At 50.0% G+C, this 24,383-nt stretch overlaps 1 protein-coding gene across 5 annotated transcripts in view; it reads right to left on the minus strand.

The window, feature by feature from the left end:
• FLNB (filamin B) overlaps window positions 1-24,383 on the minus strand; it is a 74,579-nt gene that overhangs the window by 36,308 nt on the left and 13,888 nt on the right. For all 5 annotated transcript variants that reach the window (XM_072876240.1, XM_072876244.1, XM_072876242.1 and 2 more), the window contains exons 2-11: window positions 13,419-13,667; window positions 12,335-12,432; window positions 11,302-11,449; window positions 8,017-8,135; window positions 7,186-7,263; window positions 6,221-6,383; window positions 4,173-4,370; window positions 2,353-2,490; window positions 1,045-1,171; window positions 354-490 (exon numbers count right to left, since the gene is read on the minus strand). In XM_072876240.1, the coding sequence (XP_072732341.1) occupies window positions 354-490; window positions 1,045-1,171; window positions 2,353-2,490; window positions 4,173-4,370; window positions 6,221-6,383; window positions 7,186-7,263; window positions 8,017-8,135; window positions 11,302-11,449; window positions 12,335-12,432; window positions 13,419-13,667 (1,455 nt within the window). The remainder of the gene's footprint in view (window positions 1-353; window positions 491-1,044; window positions 1,172-2,352; window positions 2,491-4,172; window positions 4,371-6,220; window positions 6,384-7,185; window positions 7,264-8,016; window positions 8,136-11,301; window positions 11,450-12,334; window positions 12,433-13,418; window positions 13,668-24,383) is intronic.

Consider the following 24,383-nt stretch of genomic DNA (forward strand, 5'->3'; position numbering starts at 1 on the left):
TAGGTTCCTCGTGTTAGGTTTGTGGTGGCTGCTAATTTAACACCAGTTCCCCAAACTGCTTTTTATTAACCATAACCATGCTTTATGCTTTCTACCACCCTTCTTCAGCAATATAGGAGATAATCCATCAATCCCTTCTGGATCCCATCCCACGAAACCACAGATCAACGCTGCCATCACACACGCTCCTGCGTCTAGGACTTGCGCTTGATACTCTGATATAAGTTTGTGTTTACACCAAAACGTCTCACAGACATGTTCTTTTACTGCTGGGAAAGCTATTGTTTCTCACGAGTTCGTTGCTAGCATTGCAATGTATAAGTATTTCAGGCAAACTAACTAAAGTAACATACCAAGAGAGCCAACTTCTGTGCCAATGGACTCTACCACGAAGTCAGCCGATTTGCCCACAACCCCCTCGTGCAGCCCTGGCCCCCAGGCTCGCACTTTCTGAGGACCCGCTTCGTGACCCACTTGAACTTCAAAGGGGCTACAAGAGAAAAACAAAGCATGGGATTAGAAGTGAGGACAAATACAGCATCCATGTTTTTCCCCAGGCATTTTAATGAGGCTTTACATTGGATTTCCCAAATTAACAGATGGTATCACATGGTGGCACAGTGCCCAGCAGACTCTTTCTCGCAGAGAGGTCATCGAACCCATCACGTGCTTACATCTTGCATCACAAATCCTGAGTGCCAAATACTCGGCTTGCGCTGCTTGCTGTAGCCCTGGACGCTAAAATAACAGATCCCTTCAAAAACTCGCAGCGAAGTCCAAGCTGCATGATCCACCAAGTTTTACTGGATTTTTGTATTCATCGTTTTGGGTTTAGCAAGACTGATGCGAATCACCCTCCAAAGCTCTCCCAACATAAGCCACTGCAGCCCTAAACCAGGCTGTAGATAAACTGTGACAGCAACAGCTTGCCCCTAACTCTGTCCCCTCAGAGCTTCTTCAGAGGTCAGCGTTGCTTTAAAAGCCCACCAGCTACGCAACCCATCGAAGGGCACAAAAACTCCAAAAAAGCTACTTCTAACTCACCTTTTTGGGATGTTGTGCCCACCCCATGTAATCGTGACAACGTACTTCCCTGGGGTAGCTGGATAATATTCAAATGCATATACACCGTCCATAAAGCCTTTTTGTTTCACCAGCTCCTCCAGGCCCTCTGTTGAAAGATCAGTTCAGCATTAAACTTAACAGCTTCCATCCTGCCTTCAATTACTCAGACAAGTTCATGTTTTCTAGTATTTATTTAGCTTGCAAGAATAAATTTCTTCTGCCAGAAAAAAAAAAGGTCAGGTTATAAGGGAAGTTAGTTCTAGTTGCCCTCTAGGACAAAGACAGCAAACACTTCCAGAAGAAATACAGCAGAAAGTATTTTAAGTTACCAGACTTAATAGGTTCCCTTGTGTTTTATTTTCTTAGTCTGCAGTATGATGCATGTCATATGTTAAAACAAAAAAGCTTAACATTTGTCAGACTTTGCAACCACAAGTATGCAGGGAATGCCTACTTTTCATTTTCTTCAAGATGAAGAATTTAGGGAGAAAAGCTTAATACACTAAAATTTACATCAATACGTCTGTTGCTTTCCCCCCCGCCTCAACCGCATTAAGCCACACAGTCAGAGCCCTGTGCGTGTGGAGGAGGTGAAGGCAATACAATGCACCTTTTAATACCGTCCCAGCCGGGGGGAGGTGACCGGCTCACAAGGACAACACAAGCGCAGCAGCTCCCGGGCAGCGGCAGCGCAGCCACCGCTGCCGGCAGCCTCAGGAGCCCGCGGCACGAGCCAGCGGCGCTCCCATTGCCCCAGCCTGGCGCGCTCCAGGCGGAGGGCTGCAGCAAAGGACCCGGGGACGGATCCTGGCAGACGGTCTCCATGTCAGCCTGCAGGTTCCCTCGACCCTCTCCTCCCCTGCTCGTGGGCCCGAGCATCAGTGCTGCTCTGAGCCGTTCCTAGCTTTACGAGAGCAGGATTTCCACCCTGCCAGAGCCCCTGGAGCGCGACTTGTTCCCACAGATCAGATGAAGATGCAACACGAACCCATTAAGCACAGAGGCCACGGCAGGCAGACGTGTGGATTTTCTCAGTTTTGCTAACCGATATGCGTTAAAATGGAGACACCGAAAACCAGGTGTAATCTTACCCAGCCCTGCAGATCGAAACCTTCACACCAGACACAAAGTACCAGAAAACCCTTCTGAAATTTGGCTTTTTATGGTGATACAAATCCCATCAGTTCCATCAGGCCACCATCTCCTTACTGCTCTTCCTTTTCGCAGTCCCCGCTTCCCCCCATTCTCCAAAACACATCCACAGCACAGATTCACCCGAACACTTACTCGGTCCCTTTATAGTCACTCCGAGATCTCCGCTCCCCGCTGCTCTCGTGTCAACCTTGAAGTCAGCCGTTTCCCTCATGCGGACACCCTTGGGCTGCAGACCTCTACCAGTGGCACGACACGCGTTCGGATTGCAGGCTGCAAGGGAATTTCAGATTTCAATACCGTCTTTGATTCTCAACATACCCGTAGCCTAGCCAGCCTGGAACAACCTTTAGTTTAATGTTGACTCAGGGCAACCACAGCTTAGCTTTCAGCACAAGTTTTACCGTTATAGCATTAAGGCAGGCAGACAGGAGTCCGCCCAGCCGTTGTCTACGTCCCACGGCTTTTGGGCAGCAGCGTTCGGTGCAGCCAGGCAACGCTGACCCCCTACAAGGGCCATTTTTTAGAATTAAAAGCAAACGCTGAAGCCCTGTTGCTTTCCAATTTGATGCCAGTTATCAATACAAAGCTTTTACACGGCTGTCACGTACAGATATTCACCGCACCAGGCACAACCTTCTTGATGCCTTTTGTGTTGAGAGGCACGCTGCAGCATGGGGCGAAGTCTCCCTTTGCAGATAAGCCCCAGTGAACAGCACTATTGTGCTGTTCAGAAGCACATGACTGGAATAACTGCTATCGCAAAGCCAAGTTCTGCACGTGCTTCCTTAAGAGATGTCACGCCAAAACCCCCTGCTTGTCGCAGTTCACGCTTTCAGAAGTAAAGCCATCGAGCCCTCTGCAGACCGAAGCAGCCGCGGGCAGGGGCAGTAGGTTACGTATGGCTGAGCTTAAGCTTACGCCTGACCCCTTTACTCCAAGTGCTTCTCCAGGCCTGCAGAGTGGCTACATAAATAACGCGCACTTATGAACAGTTTTCGTTACACAATCCCAGCTACCACGCGGTCTTCAACTCCAGAGACCTGAAGGGTTTGAAGAGACTTACAAATAATCACAGCTTCCCAGCGGTGTAAACCCAACATGCATTTCCCCAAAATACGCCGTGCTTACAGCAGGAGCACAAGTCTGCCAAGCAGCTCGTTAGGTTTTTACTCGTTTCAATAGCTTACAAGTTTTACCCTCACCCCTGCAGCAGCCAACATCGCTCCGCGCCCTACACCGGACGGTGTAAGCGAAGATCGCATGCCATCTGCTAGCTCTGAAAACTCGGTGGGAGCATACAGGAGCGGGAACGGCTCGCGGAGCCCTTACACGACTGAGACAGGCAGCCCGTGGCTAAGCCAGTTTCACTCACTGGCTCACGCACCACTTCAGTTCACTTGCGACTTTCTTCCCCAACCCCTACAAAACCAAAAACCCTTTTGGCCGGGACAAGCTGCAGGCTAGAAGCTTACGAAAAGCAAACGTGACGGAGCATCCTGCACACCTCTTACCAACTATGAAGCCATTAGCAGTGAAGTCCAAAATTCCACAAATGGAGGGTAGCTCAGGAGAGATGAGCAGAGATCTAAAAGCGTAGGAGCACGTAAGGATGGAACAGAAAGCCAGTTAGGTGTCAGTTAAGGAGGAAAACAGTAAATATAGTCATTTGAGGAACAAAGGTGGAAAACAGCAAGACTCTGCATAGCTGCATAAAACACTTCAAAAAAATACAAAGGGCAGCTTAATGTTTGGAGGTCTAGGCAGAAAGGAAACTAGCAACAAAAGCCATATTACTGTTAGAGAGCACTGTTGTACCCAGGTGACCCACTGAATCAGGCCCAAGACGTTGAAAGGTACAGAGAATGTCCAAGGCAAGATTCAAGCATATTCTGCTATCACATCCAAGGAGGAAAGCGGCCATCTACATTTAGGTGCATTTTTAAAAAGCATACCCTCTCCGACGAGAACAGTGCAAGGAGTTTTGGGAATTGCCTCTCCAGCAAAAGTCACTTTGACAATGTGAGGACCAGCTTGAACAGGTTTGTAGGTGCAACGGTAGACTTGGTTGCCTTTGTCTTCTACTAGAACTTCAGCAAGGCTTCTCCCCTGAGGATCCTCCACTTCCACGGTCACATCGCCCACACCAGCACCTGCAAAGGAAACAAGCCCAGCTGAGCCTCGGCTTCCCCACAGCAACACGCGCCACGTTTAGGCTCACAGCCGGCTGCCTGGGCTCAGCCGGCCGTCCTCTGCTACCCTTTCTAGGCACAGCCTGAACGTTCAGCTTCCGCTGACAGCAACCAGACATTCAAGCGGGAAGGGGGCAAGACAGGACGGTGGCATCTCCACGAAGCCATCAAACGGACAGGGCTCCGCTGCTCCATCCACGGGGCTGCACACCAGCAGTATAGCGCTGAACACACGTACAGCCTGGTTACCCTATTGCTACCACCCTGCGGCACCTCTGTCGCAGACTGGCCCACAACTTTCCCAGTCAGTTCAACCTCTCAAGCTCTGAAGCGGTTTAGATTAAGAGCTCGGACAAAGTGCGTGCTGGTCTGGACAAGGATCCTTCTCTGCCTGACTACACGAATTCACTTTTGTGCAGACACCTGCTCCCCTCCCATTTTATTCAACTCATCATGCAACAAAACAGTTTTCCAGACACTTTCAGAGGCCAGACATGTCTTTACGTGATTCAGACCACTCCCTCTCCCAATTAGAGGCTGGAACATAACACTTCCCCTCACTATAACCACATTTAATTTTATTTCTAAGCACCCTCAGGCAGAAGGCAATTTAAAATATGCTACTCAGCATATTTCAGTGTTTAAATACTTGAAGTAGCTGCCCTAAGTAGTTTTGCATTGTTCTAAATGAATTAGCATTTGTAGCATCTTATTGACTCATTCCTCTAGGCTACAGCATTGCCCTAATAGCAGGCAACAAGGCACGTGATGGAGACGCCCTAATGAAGATAGTAGCCCTCTAATAATTACAATAGTGGTTGAAACCAGTTCGTCATTGAAGTATGAACTCGAAGTAGCACTGCAGCAGATTCTTTCTGTAAAGCTAAGTACAGAACACGTGAAGCGTTTACAGTTTACTCGCTGTTCATCCTTCAGAGGTGGGCACTTTGTGTTCCTGTATGAATGAGTTGGGTGAAGAAACCATCCAGGAACTTGCCTGCTGCCATTCAGCAAGTTCATGGCAAATCTCTGGGTAATGCTTAGCACCTTCCTGCCCCAGCTCAGCTCCGTACTTCAAACGTTTCATGCACGGCTGAAGCCTCCAAAGCAGCCTGGCTATTAGTTCACCTCTGGACGTGACGGGGCTGCAAATCCTCATCCACTTTTCAGTTTGTTTATTCCTCCAAAGCTTAGGTTCTCCTCACGTCTGAGTGTCGTGGTTTAGCCCCAGCCAGCAACGAAGCCCCCCCCAGCCGCTCGCTCACTCCCCCACAGTGGGATGGGGAAAGAATCAGAAGGGTAGAAATGAGAAAACTCCTGGGTTGAGATAAAGACAGTTTAATAGGGAAAGCAAAAGCCGCACACGCACAGCAAACCAAGGCATTCCTTCGCTCCTTCCCATGGGCAGGCAGGTGCTCCGCCATCTCCAGGACAGCAGGGCTCCATCACACGCAATGGTGACTTGGGAAGACAAATGCCATCGCTCCCAACGTCCCCCCCTTCCTTCTTCTTCCCAGCTTTATACACGGAGCATGACGCCATATGGCATGGAATAGCCGTTTGGCCAGTTTGGATCAACTGTCCTGGCTGTGCCCCCTCCCAACTTCTGCACCCGGCAGAGCACGGGAAGCTGAAAAGCCCTTGACGAGTGCAGCAACAACTAAAACATCTCTGTATTATCAACACCGTTTTCAGCACAAATCCAAAACACAGCCCCATACCAGCCACTATAAAGAAAATTAACTCTATCTCAGCTGAAACCAGGACACTGAGGAAGCTGCAGGATTTCGGCACTCGTTCATCCTGCTTACCTGCTGTGTAGAGGTCAAAGTAGGTAGGCTTGTTGGCAATGTTCCCTGTTGCCTCCAGTCCTGGTCCCTTTGCTGTTACTTTGCTTGCATCTCCCTGGGCTTTGTCAACGTTGACTTCAAACGGGCTCTTTGAGATGTGCTGCCCGGCAAACAGGACCGACACCTAGAGACAGACAGCGTCAGCTCCGACCCACCGGGCAGAGGCAGAGCTCAGCGCCGCTGCCACGTAGCCAAGCGTGGGGTCAAGCGCCGGTGCTCCTAGCACACAGAGTCTATGCCTCAGAGGTGAGAGAGACCATCCATCCCCCAACCTTCATCCTGCCCATGCAGTGTAACTGCTGGTCACCTCCTCAAAGTGCTGCTGATCACGGGGCAGCCACACAGTGGGGATGCTTGAATCTGGATGGGCCAGCGAGAGGCAAATCACCATCCAGCAATGAAGTGCCAGCAGAAGTCGTTTATCTTTTCAGGCTGGCTGTGGGACCAGCCACTCAGGCACGTGCCAAGCAATGGGATCCCCCATCATAAACCTGCTTCTGCAGGCGTCTGGGGACAGAGCTGGGTGAGGAACCTCCTCTGCAAAACCCCTACAGCATACAGTATCATCAGCAAAGAAACGCCTTACAGAAACAACCTGGTACTTTCCTCCGCGTCTCTCTGATAACCCACAAAACTGGCTTCATGAGCTGCAACAAGTGGCCCCACATGAGAGGAGAGGCAGCTGTAGCACTTGACACCCAAACACCCACGCGCTGTCTCCCAAGGCACACCCACTCCCCCCTTGAGAAGGGGACAGCCCAATAGCCCAGACCGAGAATTAGGGCCACATCAGGTTACCTTTTCTTCAGGATGCCCGGAGTGGCTATCACGCCGTCGGTTAACAGGCAGCCCTCAGGGGCCCACGTTAACAACCAGCAGAGCGGCACATTTAGCAAGAGAATGCTGGTTATGGACACACAACCTACCTTGTGAGGGCCGGTAACCCTTGGCACATACTGAACTGAATAGGTCTTGTTTTTGTCACTGGACGGCGTTATCTTTGCCTAGGAGAGAAAGCACATCCATTGTTGAGCTGTGCCTACGCGCACCAGCCTAAGACTTTTCTGGGTAGCGCTCGATGCTGCGAAGTATTTCCCAAGTCAGCAATGTCAGAGACGTGTTGCTGTGGGAGCAGGGAACCTTACTACCTCCTCTTCTCATAGGGAAAAATCCCCCATTGGTTTTGTCTTTCCATGAGACAAAGCAAGCTACCTTCTCCCCACCCCAGCCCTTTCCCTCGCTGTTAATTGCTCTAAGGCAGGCCAAAACTGAGGAGACGTTAAGTCCAACGCACAGCTGTATTTTTCTGGAATGTTGTAACATGATCAAGTGGAGCACTTGGATGAGAAGTTTCTATAAACATTAAAACCAGCATTTTCACTCAAAATGATTCATGGCATCTAAATAGCTGCTTTAGCCATTCTTGCAGAATGAGTAAGGGCAGGCAGTGATTTAGTGATGTGTGTTATCTAAAACCGTGTCAGAATGTACTTGGCCAGTCAAGCTAAAGTACCGCAACTACTGGACATTGGAGTTGGGTTGCTTAGTTGCAGATAGGGAATTTTTTTTCAAGTTCATCCAGTAAGGCAATTATGAGAAAACGTTTGAGGCATGCACTTTTGATAGATGGTATTTTGCAACTTCTTTTTAGATTACTTATCTGTTAAGACCTCGCTTGTGAAAGATGAAGGTTACTGCAAAAACTTCAGCGTTCAGACCAGCTTTACTTTTCCACACAAAATATTTAACATACATACCTCCTCCCTGTTTCCTTCTGGATCCTCTATGAAGACCATCAGCTCTCCCTGCCCAGCGCTGATGGTGTCCACCGTGAAGACGGCAGGCTGCTTCACCATGTTCCCGTGAGGCTCAATCCCTGCGAGACGGACGCAGAGCGGCACATTAGCTGTTGCTACAAAACCCCAAAGGTAGTTCGGAGGCCACCCACAAGCTGTCCAACCCGTCCTCCCCGAGCCCCCAGCACCGGCTTCCCCAGGCCACTGCGTGGCACCTCTTCACCAGCTGCCCAGAGCATCATGCTCACAAGAGCCCCTGCTCTTACAATACAAGCATTTTTCAAAATCGGTTGACTCGCTGGTGCTCAACTCATCTCAGGATCTCCGGCCGAGCCAGGAACCCAGCTGGCATCTGGTTTCAGGAGAGAGCAAGTGACCCCGTCGGCCTGAGCAGCGGACTGAGGGTCACCCCGCAGCTGGCGCGTGCCCGGCCGGCGCTGACAGCGAGCGGGGTACGCGCATTAGTTGCTCTTTAGGAGCTGCTCTGCTTCACGCAGCTAAACGCTGCCATGGTGCGGCACCGCAGGAAGGGCAACCGGGGAGGCAGGAGAGAAATTCTGGGAAGCCTTTTGGTAAAGGCATTACCCTAGCACCGAGGGGGAAAAGACTTCTTTAGGCAAGACAATTCTTACCTATACTGTCCCATTTCACTCCGTTTTCAGAACTCAGCTGTACAGACACTGCTCAGATTTATTATTCTTTGAAAGCTGCTCAAAATACTTTGCCAGAGCGAACGCTGTACAAATGGCACACAGGAACCTCTTTAAACCACGAAAATCCTGCAGTCCAGTGCCACTTCCACTTAACTTTTAATCGGAGTTTCTTTATTCCCCAGCACAGGGCCTGCTACAGCACGCATTTACGCATTTACCGGCAGGGTTTCGTCATCTCCCTCCAGGTAGCCCCAGGCCATGACACCTGTCATGGTGGTGTCAGCCCGAGTGAGTGGAAGAACTTCCCAAAGCTGCTGGTTCCAGACTAGCCCAAACATATATACCCTTCCGTCCAAGGGGATTACTCCTCGGCTTATTCATAAAACCGTGGGCACTACTGCTCCGTAGCACAATTAGTGGAAAGTGCAACGTCTGATAGATTATAAAGGAAGTGGTTGTGAACAACAGAATTCCTGAACTTGTTTATCTTCAGAAAACAATAACTTGATAGCAATGCAAGGAAGATCATGTTTTTACTAGGAAATCTGAGCATTCTGATAAGGTGTTAACAATTGACATATTCATCCTTTCAAACTAAGCCCTAGATTATCATCTAGTTTAAACAGCTATAACTTCTCTCTGCATATCTTCAGGCCACCACACAAGCACTAGGATATCGTATTTGAGCTAAGTACCTCTCCTTTGGCAAGCACAACGAGAAGGATTGCTTGTCCTCAGAAGACGGCTTTGGCCACGGCAGCATTAGTCACAGCACTTTCTTAGCCTACGTTTCATCTTCCAGATTTACTCTCTTATCAGAGATCTGCTTTGGCGGGTTGAATGAGAACTCGTAGCGCATCACTGATGAGCTGCACGATTCTGCAGAGCAGCTCTGCAGGCTCATTTCACACCAGGTCTACGCACAGCTGCCCTGGGAGCAAACCACCGCCGTGTCCGGGGCGGTGGGCTCCAACCAAGGCTGACGTTGGGAGGTTATGAGCAACTTGCATGGAAAAACAATAATAAAAAAGGCTAAGACTGACCCTCTTCACACTTGACAGTCGCCTTTTTCTGGAAGCACGAAGACCTGTTACTCATTTGTCCAGAAGACCCTGCCCAGCCTGGCAGCGAGCCCCTTGCTGCTGGAGTCACCTTTCAGTTCTGACACACGTTAGCAGTCAAACATCAATTTTTTTAGTTACTCTGTTTCAGCAATTAACTTCAGGAAAACATCCATCTTTCAAGAAGAGCCGCTCACCCTTTATAATTTCCATTACAAAGGCTCCAGAGCACTGTATGCATGGAAGTGGACAACAAAATAATTCCAGTTTTTGAAAGAGTAAGAACATGACTATAGCCAGACTCGACAGACCGAGGCAGGCTGATCAGTCATTTACACAGTAAGCGCAGTATAGGTAGTCTATACGTTTGGGGCCTGACAAATGTGTCTGTGTGTCGTGGTTTGCTGTGGAAGGCACCAATGAAGGAGATAAACCCCAAGCAGGGTAAGCGCTAAACCCACTTCTGACTATACTGACCGCTCTTCAGTGCACAGATAGTGTCCATGTCCATTCATTCCACTAGTTAAGTTTCAATGGAAAAATCAAGTTCAAAAAAAAAAAACCACACCAAAAACAAAACAAAAAACCAATCCCAAGAAAAACAGAAAAAAATAAGGAAAGTTTTGTTTCTTTCCATTTCACTCTTGTATACCCAATTCTGAAACCCATAATTCTAAAAGTCTTGAAGGACCAGCAGCAACCCCCAGATCTACAAAAAAAGAAAATGGGATGGAGAACAAAGTGTAATGCTTAAGTGATGTCTTGCTACATACCAAGTATATTAAAGGTAAAAATCTGTTATTCGTTTAGTTGTGATTGTATTCCAATCTAGAGTAGAACCACATCAGAAGTTACAGGAAATTATCCATTAAAAGGTAAGCTAAAAATAAGAACGCCTATGTAAATCTACAGTTGCATAAGCATCTATGGACAAGTCCTTCCAATTTACCACAAAGGCTCGGCACTATTTAATGTTTGAAGGGTTACCAACCCACCTTCGTGCATGTGCAAACAAAGTATCCACGCCTACCGATCAATTCAAATAATTTATTTTAAATTAGCCTACCCTAATACACATCTGCCACCAAGCCTGGGAAACTGGAGACTCTGCCTCTACAGAGAGCCTCCTCAGCGAGACGCAGATGTAAAGGAGCTTTTGCTCTTTAAAGGAGCGCTTTATCACGAGAAGCATTCACTGCTAGATCAACGGCCGTCAGCAGCAACCCTGCTAGCTTAAGTTTCACACCAAGGTTGTTTCAGCCCCGCATCACGCTACTTCTTCCAGCGGTGGACTGCAAGGCTGGCAGATTGCAGAACAGGTTCAGAGACTGTGGGGAATTTACATGTTAGAACTAGGAGTGTCGTTTGGACTATATCCACGTACTTCTGAAACTAGGCACCACACCAAGAGTATACAAGTGAAACTTTGAAGTCAGTTACAGTAAGTCTGGAGTTCAACATAAGCAAAAAACCCCACCCAGCTTTCTGAAGAGTTAAACGCTCTGTGCGGCTTAAGCTCAACGAGTCCTTACCTCTGCCATAAGCCCTTGCTTTCTTTGGATTCAGTTTGGGTTTTAAAGGAGCTCCTGGTTTCAGCTTGGCTTTGGGGAACTGGGACAGGTAAGTCATTACAGAGTGCTCATCCACATCAGGGTGGATAATTTCTTCAGGGGTAATAACCTGAAAGACAGCGCAATTAAGTATATTGTGGCAGTGCTTGGTTACCGCATGTCAACACAGAAACAGAGCTACCACACAGTCTTACCCTTCAAAACTCCCGCATGCTAATGTCATTTCTTACATTTATTTTCCCTTTGATACACACAACAGCATTTATTATCTCATGGCAAGAAAATCAAGAAGCTTGTTATGGTCCAAATGTGGCTCGGGGGCTTTTTGTGCCTTGATTATTAGGGGTTCTCAGGAGACTGTGACAAACTAAACAGGAGCAAGGCAAGACAACGGCAGCGATGTTCCCCTCGAAAAACAACGTGGGGATAACTGAAACTGAAAGAATTAGCAATGCATAACCCTGTGTGCTACAGCTCTGAACCGCAGCGCTTGCGAAGTCAAATTTGTGACCAGTCTCTGCTCCTGCTCCCACAACACACGCTGTTCCAACAGCTTCAGAGACTTCAGCAATTCTGTCCAACTTTATCAGCATGAAAACAATCTGGTTTGCAAATACATTGTTCTCTGGTTGAAAGTAATCTTTGCAGGTGATTTCCTAAGCCAGTGAGCTTTTCTTCTGTGGAATTCAATGCAGCAAAACAAACTTGCTCCACGGACCAACAGAGCAGGGACCACTACACATGCACTTTTTCCCCTCCCCTACACGCTGCAACTTCAGCGGGGACACCCACACAAAATCTGACAACCAGCGCTCTGAAATGTCATAGGGCGTTTCATTACAATTTGCCCTTTCTCAGGCAGTTTCGCACGAGTAAACCATACCTTTTGGAAGCGTCCAAGCAACTTCACCTGCTTTCCTCAATCTACATTCAAGCTAGCTGCAAGTACAAAGCTAACCGCTGTGCTTCGCACAGGCAGCCTGCACAGCCTCACCTGCGGCACACCCAGCCAGTCGTCCGCCTGCTGCATGGCTTCCCGAGCATTGTCAACGGGCTTCTTCGGGTCCCAGGTCTCCCAGTCAGGGCACAGGCCTGCAAGTGCATTGCAATCGTGAGGTATTATCTGCAAAGGAGCCTCCCCAGCTGAAGAAACCCAGTACAGACTCCGCAGCCGCTTGTATTATGCTGCTATACAGAAAGACATTCAGAGCTTTGCAGAAGTAACCAAAACAAGATGAGAACGTGCTGCTCGCTGAAACGTTTCTGAGACATCAACCATCATCTCCAGGGGCCCTTATGGCGCAGACATTAAAGCCAGTTCAGAGAGACTCCCACCCACCTAGCCTGTCAACAGAAGACGTGTGGCTGACTGAAAAGCTATGCAACTGCACTGCTTTAAATTTAAGCTGCGCAAGAGACCACTCTAAATTCATCACAAACACATCTAGCAATCCTTTATGTGCCGTTGGCTCTCCTGCAGCAAGTTTGGAAAAGAAAATTTCAACTGCTTGCCATAGCACCCCAGATTGCATTAGATGAACACCAGCAATCGCACTAGCAAGGCTGTTTTACAAGAAGGTGAGGAAACCGTGCCTTTTTCACACTTCATCACGTTACTCGCCTTAAGAAGCACAGCCTTAGCTTGCTAAACGCTGAAGTTTCAGGTAGCGTGCGGCTTCTGGCTGCTCTGCGCTCCCTCTGCAATCCTATTTCAGGAGAACACATGAAGCCTCCTGCTGCGCCCTGAAGTTGAAAGGTTGTTGGCACTCACTGTGGGAACAAGCCTTTCTTGCATTTAGGAGCCAGCATTTGCGCCTTTGTCCCTTGCACCCAATACAAAGCCTAGACGTGGCGCCTCCAATAATGCAATCACACGTTCTGCTTTAGGCCAGTATTTCTCTTGGCCAAGTCGTTTACAACTTGCTGCTTCCCACAGCTGGCCTCTTTGGACTCGGGTCTTCTCGAAAGCCTCATTCCCATCTGTAGCTCGGCAGTGAAAACCTCCTCCCACAGGAACAGCAGAGCAGCCACCAGGAGAGCGAGCAAGGACACACTGACCATCAGAGCAAAGGACTCACCTGGAGCACAGCTGTCAACGAGAGCCCCCAGTGCTTTGCCATCCTGCCAGTTTTGATTGAAGTTCGTGATTGGCAAGTAAGGAATTTTGTTCTGGATCCAGCCCAGCAGCCTCTGCTTAGGGGTCTGCTTCTTTGCATCATCATCGCCTTCATCCTCCCACACTGGCATGGAAATGGAGTAGTGGAGGATAAGGGTCCATATCAGGCCAAGGATCAACTTCAAGTTTCCATCAACTATGGCTTTACTATCTGGAAGACAAAAGACATACATCTGATTATTTCCCACCCTAAAGGAAAGAGGCATGTTTTTAAAATACTGTGCCTGCGCTCGTGCCCAGGTAATCAAGGACAAGAGCAGCGACCCAGGTCACTGCAGGCGCTTGCTCAGGCAGCGACACCATTCTTCATGCCCTGCGTTAGACGGGAGGAAAGAGAGGAGTCCAAGGACTCGGTGCTCCCCAGCTGCCTTGGGAGCTCAGTGCTCTCCAAGGGTGTTCTGATGCACCCTTGAAGCTTTATAACATTAAGCTTAGGAGAATCAGCACTTTAAGATCCCTGGTATTTTACATTTGGATGATAACTGCCACATGGTATTTTTAATGGCATTTGTATCTCATGAAAGAGGCCAAACAGTATGCAGCGGAGTTCACAAGAACAGCATCCCAACAGGGGCAAAATACCCCAAGACATACCTAAAGCACCATTTCGGAAACTGCGTTTACATACACAAATGTACCTCCCCACACACATCAACAGTCTGCATTAAAAAAGGTAGCAAAAGAAAAAAGCACTATATGATGAAGTCCAGCAAAGCCAGAGTTCGGAATTAGAACAAAGTCCGGATATATCACGGCCTGGGTACAAACGGCAAAGCGGGCAGCGGAGGTCCATCGGGCATCCTTTGCACCATCACACTCCTGCCTGCACAAAACGTCATCCCCCCACACCACCAACTGAGAGTTGGAAGACAAGGAAAAGCCAGCTCTAGCAAAACCGTGTCACACTCTAGCCTAGGAAAAGTTGATCACCACAGTGGTCATGCCGCAGCTCTACTTGAAGACACGCCATGCAGCTGGGCACTAAGTCAGGTTGTGGTAAGAAGGTCTCCGAAGGGGCAGGATATTTTTCTGCATCACTTTGGCCTTATGAAGTGACGTCTACAGTTTTGTGAATACTCTTGCAATCTACTTTGGTTTTAGCGAGTCCCGGGTCAGATGCACTCCCTTCGAGCTTGTAGTTGCTACTCAGGTTGCATTATACTTGTAACGGCTCCAGTTTGTCCAGGCTCAACCAAACCAGGGATGTTCTGCACGTTACGGGATGCCCCCAGCCTGACCGACCCTTTCATTCACAGCAACACATTACAGCAGAGCGTTTTTCTGTTCTTTTCTCCACTACAATGAAAACCGCTAAAGAAATCCCTTTTTAGTCAAGAGAAGGTACAAGTGACCTGGAAGCTTTTGTCTGCTCTCCAGCTCCCAGAGCAGATGCTGGAGTCAAGACAACTACAGCGGTATAAACTCACTTTGATGCCATCCAAGTAATTGCACAGGGATCTTAATGAGTCCTAGCTAGCAAAGGAAAAGCGTTCCATGCTTCGGTGGCCTTCTCCAGTTCAAATTCAGAGCATTTACAGGTAGAGCCCTCCAAGGCAAGCCTCACCATGCCCAACATCCGCTGGGCACGCCTTACTTGCTCCTCTTCAGCTACAGAGACGCAGCAGCAACCCCATACCATCTAATCAATACAAAAAGATCTCCTGACTTTCAAAACAAGCGATTATACAGAACAGTGGCCAAGAACAGTAAGCACCAGGGTGTTCCCTTTAACCCAATGCTCAGGCGAAGTGGTTAATATTTACACGGTTTCACAATAGGGCGGTATGTCCTGAACAGATAATGCTGTACCTTCAGACCTTGAATGGCGTTTGGCCTTTCTGGATAGTTCATGTCTAGTTTCTACCCAGGCTTTATTTGTATTGGATTTTTTTTAACATCGGTTTTGACTAATCTTACAGGGTTCTGATAAGTGTCTGCCACTTGACTGCTCACTGATTTCACATCCAGTCTGAGATATGCGATAGATAGCTAGGAGGTGATTAAGTCCCACTGGGTTTTAATTACAGGTTCCAAGGTAAAAGTCTGCATCGCGTCAGTAGCGTGTCTCCTAGCGACAGCTAAACAGTCCTTGCTGTTACGCATTTCCCCCCTCTTTCCAGCTGAGCTGCAAACTGGGCCGTGGAGGGAGGACGCTCCCTTACAAGCTATTAGGGAAAGCTTTCTCGAAAGAAATTGTATCAGAGCAGAAGGAAGAGCTGCATTTTACATGAGAGAGACCCAAAGCCCTGCTGGCAGGCTCACCACGGTGCCTGAGCTCCGCAAGCTGGAACTGAGGGCTGCAGCGTGCAAAAACCAGGCGGTCGGTGCGAGCCCCCGCTGCCCGCCCGCTCCCTGCGGCACCTCCGACCCGCGGCCCTCGGCCGGACCACCCGCTCGCACCGCCGCGCTGGAGCGTACTGCCGGCCATCGCACCCCTGCGCCAGAAACGCCTCCGAGCTTCGGTTGCGGCTTTATACTGACATCGGCATTTTTACTGGAGCGGACGCAGCGATGAGCTAGTGTGCTACAAGTAAGCTCGTGTCAGAAAGCCATCCAGATTCCCAGGGAGGAAAGCCAGCGGGACAGAGTCACCTCGAGCACGCTGCTACGCGCAAGTTACTCGAGATAAAGAGCGGCCCGCTTTGTATTTACAGCGCATAAATAATGTCTATATGCGGATGCCCTCTGCTTACTGCAGCAACCGGCCGCGTGCTCAGAGCTTCCTCCAGCGCCCCATCGCCATCTCCGAGGGCACGGCTGGGCAGCGGTCCTTGACCGGGGGAAAAAAGAGCCCGTGCACACAACAGCTTCGCATCGAGAGCGAGAATACCCCGTCTCATCAGCCTCGTCCAGAGAGGCCGGGCGCGGGGCCGCTGCCCCGATGACAGGAAAAGGCCACCGCAGGAACGGGACGGCTCTTCCTCCCCGGGGCTGGTGCCATCCCCGCGACTGCACTTTGTTAGCAGAGCTAGCAGGCTCTTGCAGCCTCCCGGCTTCCTGACAGGCATTGGGATCTCATGATGTAATTTTTTCCAAGCCTGCTTGTAGGAGGGCTTGTCTGCTTTCATTTGGGGTGGGGAGGAGGGAGGGAAAAGAACTCCTGGGCAGGACAGGAGACCTTATCAGCACCCAGCAGAGCTGTCTGCACACCCTTCCCGCAGGCACCCCGCTCCCAGCTACGGGGATCCCACCGGCAGCTCAGCCCCTGGCCCGCCTGGGCTCACCATCTCTATCACAATATAAAAGGACCCTCCAGGTTCAAGAAGAGGCCAGAGTCCAGCCCAAAGCAGGCCTGGCTTCCAAGCGCTGGTGTAAAGCTCGGCTCCACCCGAGCGTTCAGCCTCTCCATAAAAGCCTCCGCTTTAGTGCTGTCTTTTTAATTAACTGACTAAAAACATTCAATGCATTCTCCTCGAGGTCTCTCGGGCATTAAGATGCACGAGGCACCCAGGAAGACAAGCATCCATTAACAGGTCCTGCACAAGGAGCACAGAGCTGGCCCAGAGAACCTTGAAACCTTCTTAATACAGCCAAATTTGCAGGCGTCCCCCACCAGCTCCAAGCGCACACTGCCAGTGTAATACTGCCAAAGTTTTGGAACAGCGGAAAAAAAAAAAAGTGTTTCCAGTGACACTTAAGCACCAATCATTACTGCAGGCACTGCTGCGTACCCCAGCTCGGCTGGCTTTCCACTGGATTCCCCCCGTTCCCTGGTCTGCTTCAAGACCCTTTTTCTGTCCATCCCAGGCTGGAAAACAGGTTACGTGAACAGCACATCTTGCAAAACTGCTCTCCTACTACAAAAATTACTTTTAGGCATACTTACTACTCACACAATCTATACTTTGCAGCTTTACAGAGCCGTTCAAGCCACGTTTCTCAATTGCTCCTCTGGAGCTCACAGTAAATTTACAACGTAGAGATGCACGCTTGTCGTGGTCAGTGCTTCAGAACCACAGCGCGAGGATGCGCCTCCACCATCACCAGTGTTTGCCTTTCAGCTTCAATGAGTTAGGGAGATGGGAACAAATTGTCTGCTTGCAGCTGACACGGAGAGCGCGTGTTTACTCCACAGCACCAGGCGAGTTTCCGCAGATTAACGGAGCCCTCTCCACGCAGGCGACAGCCGCTGATCGCCGCCTTCCCGCGGCTCGGAGGAAGTGAGCTGTCGTATCTCATCCGCCAAGAGAGTTCAGATAGAACAAATTCTTTACAGCACCACTGTAGACAGCTTTAATGTAACCTTTTTTTGGAGAAAGCGTGGTCATCTGCATAATTTTCTTTATTCACGTTACAACACCTATGTCAACATCTGCAAGATGCACTCACACGCGTGCCAGAGTGCACTCGCTCACTGGTTCTGTGCCTGGTAGGAGATGCCTGCTTTGGAGAGCAAAGTCCCCGCAGAGCTGAGTCACGCCACCGCACGGGCCGCGGAGCAGGATGCCTGCCGACGGCCGTTCGACTTGTACTTTGAAGGGACGCATTTTTGTGGGGAGCCCAGGCGTAAAGCAGGATGCATGGCTGGAGTGCCACAGGACCTCTCGCCTGCCCCAGACCAGTACTGAGGAGGACTTCAGCTCAGCTGGAAACACAGGCAACCAACTTTAGAGGTGCCATCTAGAACAGCCAAAGGGTGAGGGTTGGTTTTTGTTTGTGTTTTGGTTTTTTTTTTCCCCATTAGAACTCAGAGGTTTTGGGCTGCTACATGCAAGTCCTGCTGATGCTCAGCTGCAGACTCCAAATTTGTGAATGCTGTTAGATGAGCACTTTTAGACCGTCTGCAAGTTATCACGGCTGGACACACAGTCCAGAAGCAGCAAGAAGCAAAAACACTCAAGTTTGGCTTTAACAGGAACCTTCATTCCCACCTACACTGTTCAATGTGCATTTTAACTCCAGTTACCCCAACTCTAACTTGCCTTCCTCCTCTAAAAGTACCCGATGGCAATCCAATGTCAACAAAATAGCTACAGCTGCGAAGCGAGACACAGCCCTTGCTCAGCTGCACGCAGGCAGAAGCCCAGCGGCCCCGGCATCGGGACGCAGCTCGGCAGGACCCGCACTGACTGCTGGGGAAAACCTGCCCATGAGACCTAAGCTGTTCTGCAGAACCAACACCAGCATCGAACAAGCCAGCACTCACTCTTCTGTAAAAAAAAAAAGCCTATATATAGCCTACAACATTAAGTTTTATGTAGGAGTATCTTGCTTCTTAGTCAGCTATTAGGATTTAAGTGGCTGCCTGGTAGGGTGAAGAGGAAAACAGACTGAACCAGAGCTCGTTTGCTTCCCCCATCACACCTCAGTCTAGATTGTAATTCTTACCCTTTTATTATCCTATTAACCAAGTGGCAACCAGCCCAAAGAATGGATTATGGCAATTCCATAGGACGGCAGTACACGCCATCAGTCTCAGTCTTGAAAAGGAACCAAGTTTTAACTGCTCAAGCTGATTTATAATTGTTGCTCTATACTAAATATTAATACGATATGTTACACTTGGACTGTTAATATCACACTCCTTAAAGCACAGAGACAGACGTTCAAGTGCCTAGTCTTCAGCCAGCAGCGTGACTAGCCCGAGCCAGCAATGCGGCCACCTCGAGACAAACGTGTGTCATTTTTACGGCTTGGGCCACGAAAAACTTCCCAGCCTACCGAGCGGAAGCAGCCAACGCTGCAGGGCTGGGTGCTCTGTATTTGCTGGGTGCTTGGAGCTGCCCCAGGAGTGAGCAGAACTGAATCCTGGCGTTGATGGGAAGCTTGGCGATTCACCGATTCCTGAGCAGAGACCCCTGAACTCCACCCGGAGCGTTGTGCCAACGCCAGCAGGATGGCGAGACCTCTCACTTGGTGTTGGCTCTTTAAATGGAGCCGTCTTAGGGCCTTGAAGTCACAATACCCATGGCTAAGTAAATTCAGCATCTTTTGCCTTTAGCCTAAGAGCCTAGGGCACGTTACAGTTTAGTTTTAGACATCTTCAGATCTTTAAGAATATTTGTAACTTACAATCCATCATTACTTGATTTCAAGAGCTAGTGCTGCAAGAGAAATTCCTGTGGCCTCCTCCATCTTTCAGAACAGCTTCACTTGTCCTTCTTGGGCTCTTTCCCAGCCCACTGTATACTCTTTGTTTCAGTCAGCTCTATACTGGAAGAAGGACTATTTCCGGAGGAGAAAAAAGAAAATTCAAAATAAGATCTTACAGACTGGGAGTCCCCTCGCTCCTCTGCTCAAAGGGGTTTCCAAGTTGCAACATAGAAAATTCCAAGCAGATTTTTGGGGAAAAAGGGAAAAAGTCTTCTCCATAAGGGCTGTCGCATACTGGAACAGAAGCCCAGACCGTCCGTGAGGTCTCCATCCTCTGATACTCAAATCCAACCGGACACAGCCTCGAGCAACCTGAGCAACTTGGGCCTGCTCCCACTACATGGCTCAAACTGTATCCCCTTCATTAGGTCTCTTCAAAACTAAATTCTTCTGCAATTCAAAAAAACCCACCAGTGTTACAAACAAGTTTGTGACTAGTATCTTTTGCTCACGTGCAAGTTTGCTTTGCATTCAGATCCAGCACAAGCACTGCCCGAACTGCGGCAAGGCTCCTTGAACTCTGCCCCCCAGCACAGCCGCAAGTCATTTTCTGTTGGACAATTAGTGGAAACAAGATAAGCTCCCGCAGCAGACAGCTTCCGCGAGCTAGTCAGAGAGACCGTGCGAAGCCTTGTGAAACAAATGAAGGACTGAAAAAGCAGCTTTTGAGTAGTGAATTTTTCTTTTGAAGCAGTTTCTTGACTGAGGCTGCAGTCAACGCTGCTTGTTCGCAGTCTGAGGAAGTCATCTCTGAAGTTTTGCTGTTGATCTTCACACGTGGAAGTTCTGCCACAACCAGCACTGATCTTTGCATCCAGCTTCTCTAAAAGGCGGTCACCCTTTCCAATCTTGATGTCTTCCCCATTCACAATTTTGTTTTATGCATTATGTGGAGGAAGAACCCAAAATGCACGGTCCTTAACACAAAACAAAGGAGCAGTCTCAACAACAGCCCTTATTCCCTATTTCCAGACATGGGAGGAATTTTGTATAGCACACAAAGTTCATCTCAGTTATGGATCATTTATGTAGAGACCGTTGGAGTTTTAAATCCTGGTGTCTTGAACTTTCTGAGCACTTCCCCACCTCTAACTGTTCTCACCTGTTGTTAAACAGCTATAGCAACTGGGGGACTGAAAAATTAAGCACTCATTAGGGCTTAATCTTCTGCAACAGTGAAAACACCACACTGAACCGAGCTCTTCCAAAGCCCTGCTCCACACTGCATGCATGCCAAACAGAAGCGTGCAGATGAGATGGAGTGAGCAAGCTGCCTAAGGAAATTCTTTGCTGAAGCGTACAGTATGTGTTCACAGCCTTACCGCGCCTGCTAAAGACATTAGTGACATCCTTTGTAGGGGTAATATGTCTTTACATCAATTACATGGGTTCCTCTGTGCTTTGAGAACATACCGCAAGCATTTCCCCCAGTGACCATTAAGCCCAGGTCCACCTCGCAGCTTTTCGGGGCTCGGCACATAGCTTGCCGGCTGGCCGCGTGCAACCGGCTCACCCAGCGAAAGCGCAGGCTGTGCTTATTGCAGAGCTGGCACCGGTGCAGTTGAACTCCAGCCAGCTTCGTGGATTCCTAGCCGTGACCTGCTAGCCTCGGACGGAAACATGCTCCAGCCCCACCGCATCTCCGCTTCGCAGCGGCGTTTGCAGTCAGTGCCGTCACCCTTCGGAGAGCTGTTCCTCGGCATCCAGCTTACCCGAACACCAGCGGGCTTTCACCTCACCTGCTCCCGGCTTAGCTCCCGCACCCTGCCAAGACGCAGGCAGCGGTCAGCTTCACCAACGGGCCGCAGCGCGTTCGTCACCCGAGGAAGCGTGTCTTCAGGCAGCGTAGGTGATGCACCACCTACACAGCAGATCCCCTAAGCTTTGTACAAGGTGAGTTTTTCAGAGGAGGAATGCCATTTCACTGGAGGGTTCTAAGAACAGGAGTGCTGATCTGGGCACAGATGGGAGGAGGGGAAAAAATGTCAGGGGGGTTTTTTGGGGTGTTTTGTTTGTTTGTTTGATTGGGGGGTTTTTGGTTTTTGGTTTTTTTTTTTTTTTTTTTTTTTTTTTTTGCAAGGGGACAGAAACCATTTCCCTACATGCTTACCGGGGTGTCTGGTTATTAAAAAAAAAAGAGTAAGATTCCTTTGAGAGACTTATCTTAGGATTTGAGAGATTAAACATTACAATTCCAAGGTTTTCAATAGTTTTTACTTTAAGTGGATTTGAAACCATTTGGATCAGTCAGACACCCTCAGGCCACTATCGCATCCATCGCCCTGTACTGTCTACCAGTGCATGTTGGGCCTCTGGAAAGGATCTCTGATGAGGTGGAACAGGCAACTGTAAAAATAAGGTCAAATCCAGTCCTTTCAGTGTAGGTTTGGCAAGGAAAAAAAAACCATACAGACTTTTAATACAGAAAAGAATAAAAAGAATCAAAGCAGTGGAGCTCACAGGAGTGAAATACAGACTAAAATAGCTCTGCCCAACTTCTTAATGGGCACCCAGAGACCACTTAAGTCTCACATCCCAAAGAGAAAGGCATAACACGAAGCAAGTTTAAGCCAGCAGTGTAACAGCAACAGCAACCAACCCAGCTTGTCCAAGAGAAACTGAAAACACCCAAGGGAGCTGGAAGGAGAAGTCAAGAATTTCAAAATTAGGAATTGTTGGGGTGGGTGGGGAAAAAATTCAAACTGCGGGTGGCTTATGGTCAAATTCCTTAATACTTTCAGCCTGCATACACCTAGGGTTGCTCTTGCCTTAAGAGCCATATACCAAGTTATGGCTACGAGAAGGCAAACGTCTGGATGTTCAAGAGCAGCCCCAGGCAGGAGGTGTCGGCACACAGCCGAGTCCTGCGGCCAGCGCTCCTGGGGAGCATCCCCACCACGAGCAGGAGGTCTGCACGCTGCCGGGAGCGAGCAAGGATGCAACACACAAGACTAAGAGCTGCCATTCACACCGGCTATTTCAGACCCAGTTGCTCTCTGGAAGCAGGTCCCCGCTCGCGGCCGCAGGACCGCGGCGCAGATACCCAGCCGAGCTGCACGCAGGAACGCCGCGCTAGTTATCCGAGATCCTTTTCGGGGGCAGGAAAAGAGGCTGAATGTTCAGCCTTTGTACAGCAGCGAGTTTCCATGAGTGCTGCTTTGTTCGCAGCGAGCGAGCCCCTCGCCAGCTCGGCGGGGCAGCCCGCCAGCGTGCCACCGCCGCGCTCCAACCCCCAAACCCCGGCGCGGCTCGTTAACCGGCGTGGCCGAGCACCCGTGGGGCAGGCGGCACCGCAACGCTCCCCGCTCTCGTAAACCCTCCACGTACAGCCGAGGGAGCAGCGGGCTCTGGCCACCCTCCCGTGCGCAGGGCCTGCCGCGGCACGCCGCCGTCCATGACATCACTGCCAAAACCGCCCCGACAATGGGCCCTGTGAGCGCGGCCCCCCTCGCGCCCAGCAAAACGCATTCCCCGCTGCTGAGCTCATCCCACCGCCCCTCCGGTGCCGGCCCCGGGAGCGGCCGGGACACCGCGGCTCCCGCTTGCCTCTGCCGAACGCAGCGGATGGAGTTCGGCGCCCTCGACCGCGAAGCTCTGCGTTTCGGGGGAGAAATGAGCGGAAGCCGGGCGGCTGGGGCAGGAACGGGCCTGCAACCCCTTCGTGCCTCACCGTGCGAAGGGAGCCCGAGCCCGCCCGGGACATTCCTGCTTCCCGCCGGTTCCGGGTGACGCAGCGGTGCCCCGTCCTCCAGCACGGCATGGCTGGCAGCACCCCCAAGACCGGTTGCATCGACCCCGTGGGCAACAGGCTGCCTGGGAGAGCCCTGGGAAGGGCCAGGCAGCGTGGGATCGGGCCGTGGGAAGGGCTGCAGGATTGCGCCCACACCGCCGCTCGCCCCCGCGGCCCTGGAGTCAAAGGCCAGAGGTGGGAAGCACCGGGAAGCGGTGAGGACAGGGCAACGGAAGCTGCCTGAGTGTTGATTAATCATTCGGGAATGAGTGGTGGAGGAAAGTCCCTGCAGGGAGGAGCGACCATGCCGGAAAGTGGATTTCTGTTAAATGATGGGGGGGGGGGGGGGGGGGGAAGGAGTCCTCCTGCCTTTGCCACACTCTGCTGAGAAATGCTTGGCTCTGCTTTTGAAACCAAGAGACACGACACAAGCTACACCTCCCTCCTCTGGGCACAGGATGGGAGTGAACGGGGAACGATCCTATGCCAGGTCTCTGCTCCTCAGGGTCAGCGCATTTATTGCCATGGCACAGCAAGGCTTCGCCTTCCCATCAGAGCGGGCAGCTACGCCCGAGTCAGCAACACCACTGCCCAATTCACAGGAAACAAGTTTCACTTTAAGACAGACATTAAAATTTTAGTCAAATGCAAAATTGCCTAAGCTTAGCACAAAATACTTGTCCAGGAGTCTGATAAACTCAAGGTTATTTCATGCACGGCATGCAAACAAAAAAGCACCTCCTCACAACGTATCAGGTGCTTACACAGCTAGAAAGCCAAGCCTTGACCAGCAAGGCTGAACCGATAAACGCGGCTGTAGAGTCAGAATTCTGCCAGTGTAACACAACAAAACCACAAATTGTCTCTGAAGCATGAGAGTGCTGGAACCATCTCTGCAGGATTAAGGTAATCCTAAATCTCACCAGGTCACTTCAGGTTGCATCAAGGTTAAAAACCTGGCTAGTTCTTGCAATGACCTTGCAGGGGCTGGCAGAGGCCCTAGGCGACAAGTCATTAGCACTGTGCTGGGTCTTACGTTGCTGA

This window comes from Ciconia boyciana, chromosome 11, assembly GCF_034638445.1.
Source record: "Ciconia boyciana chromosome 11, ASM3463844v1, whole genome shotgun sequence".
In the NCBI taxonomy this organism is placed as follows: Eukaryota; Metazoa; Chordata; class Aves; order Ciconiiformes; family Ciconiidae; genus Ciconia; species Ciconia boyciana.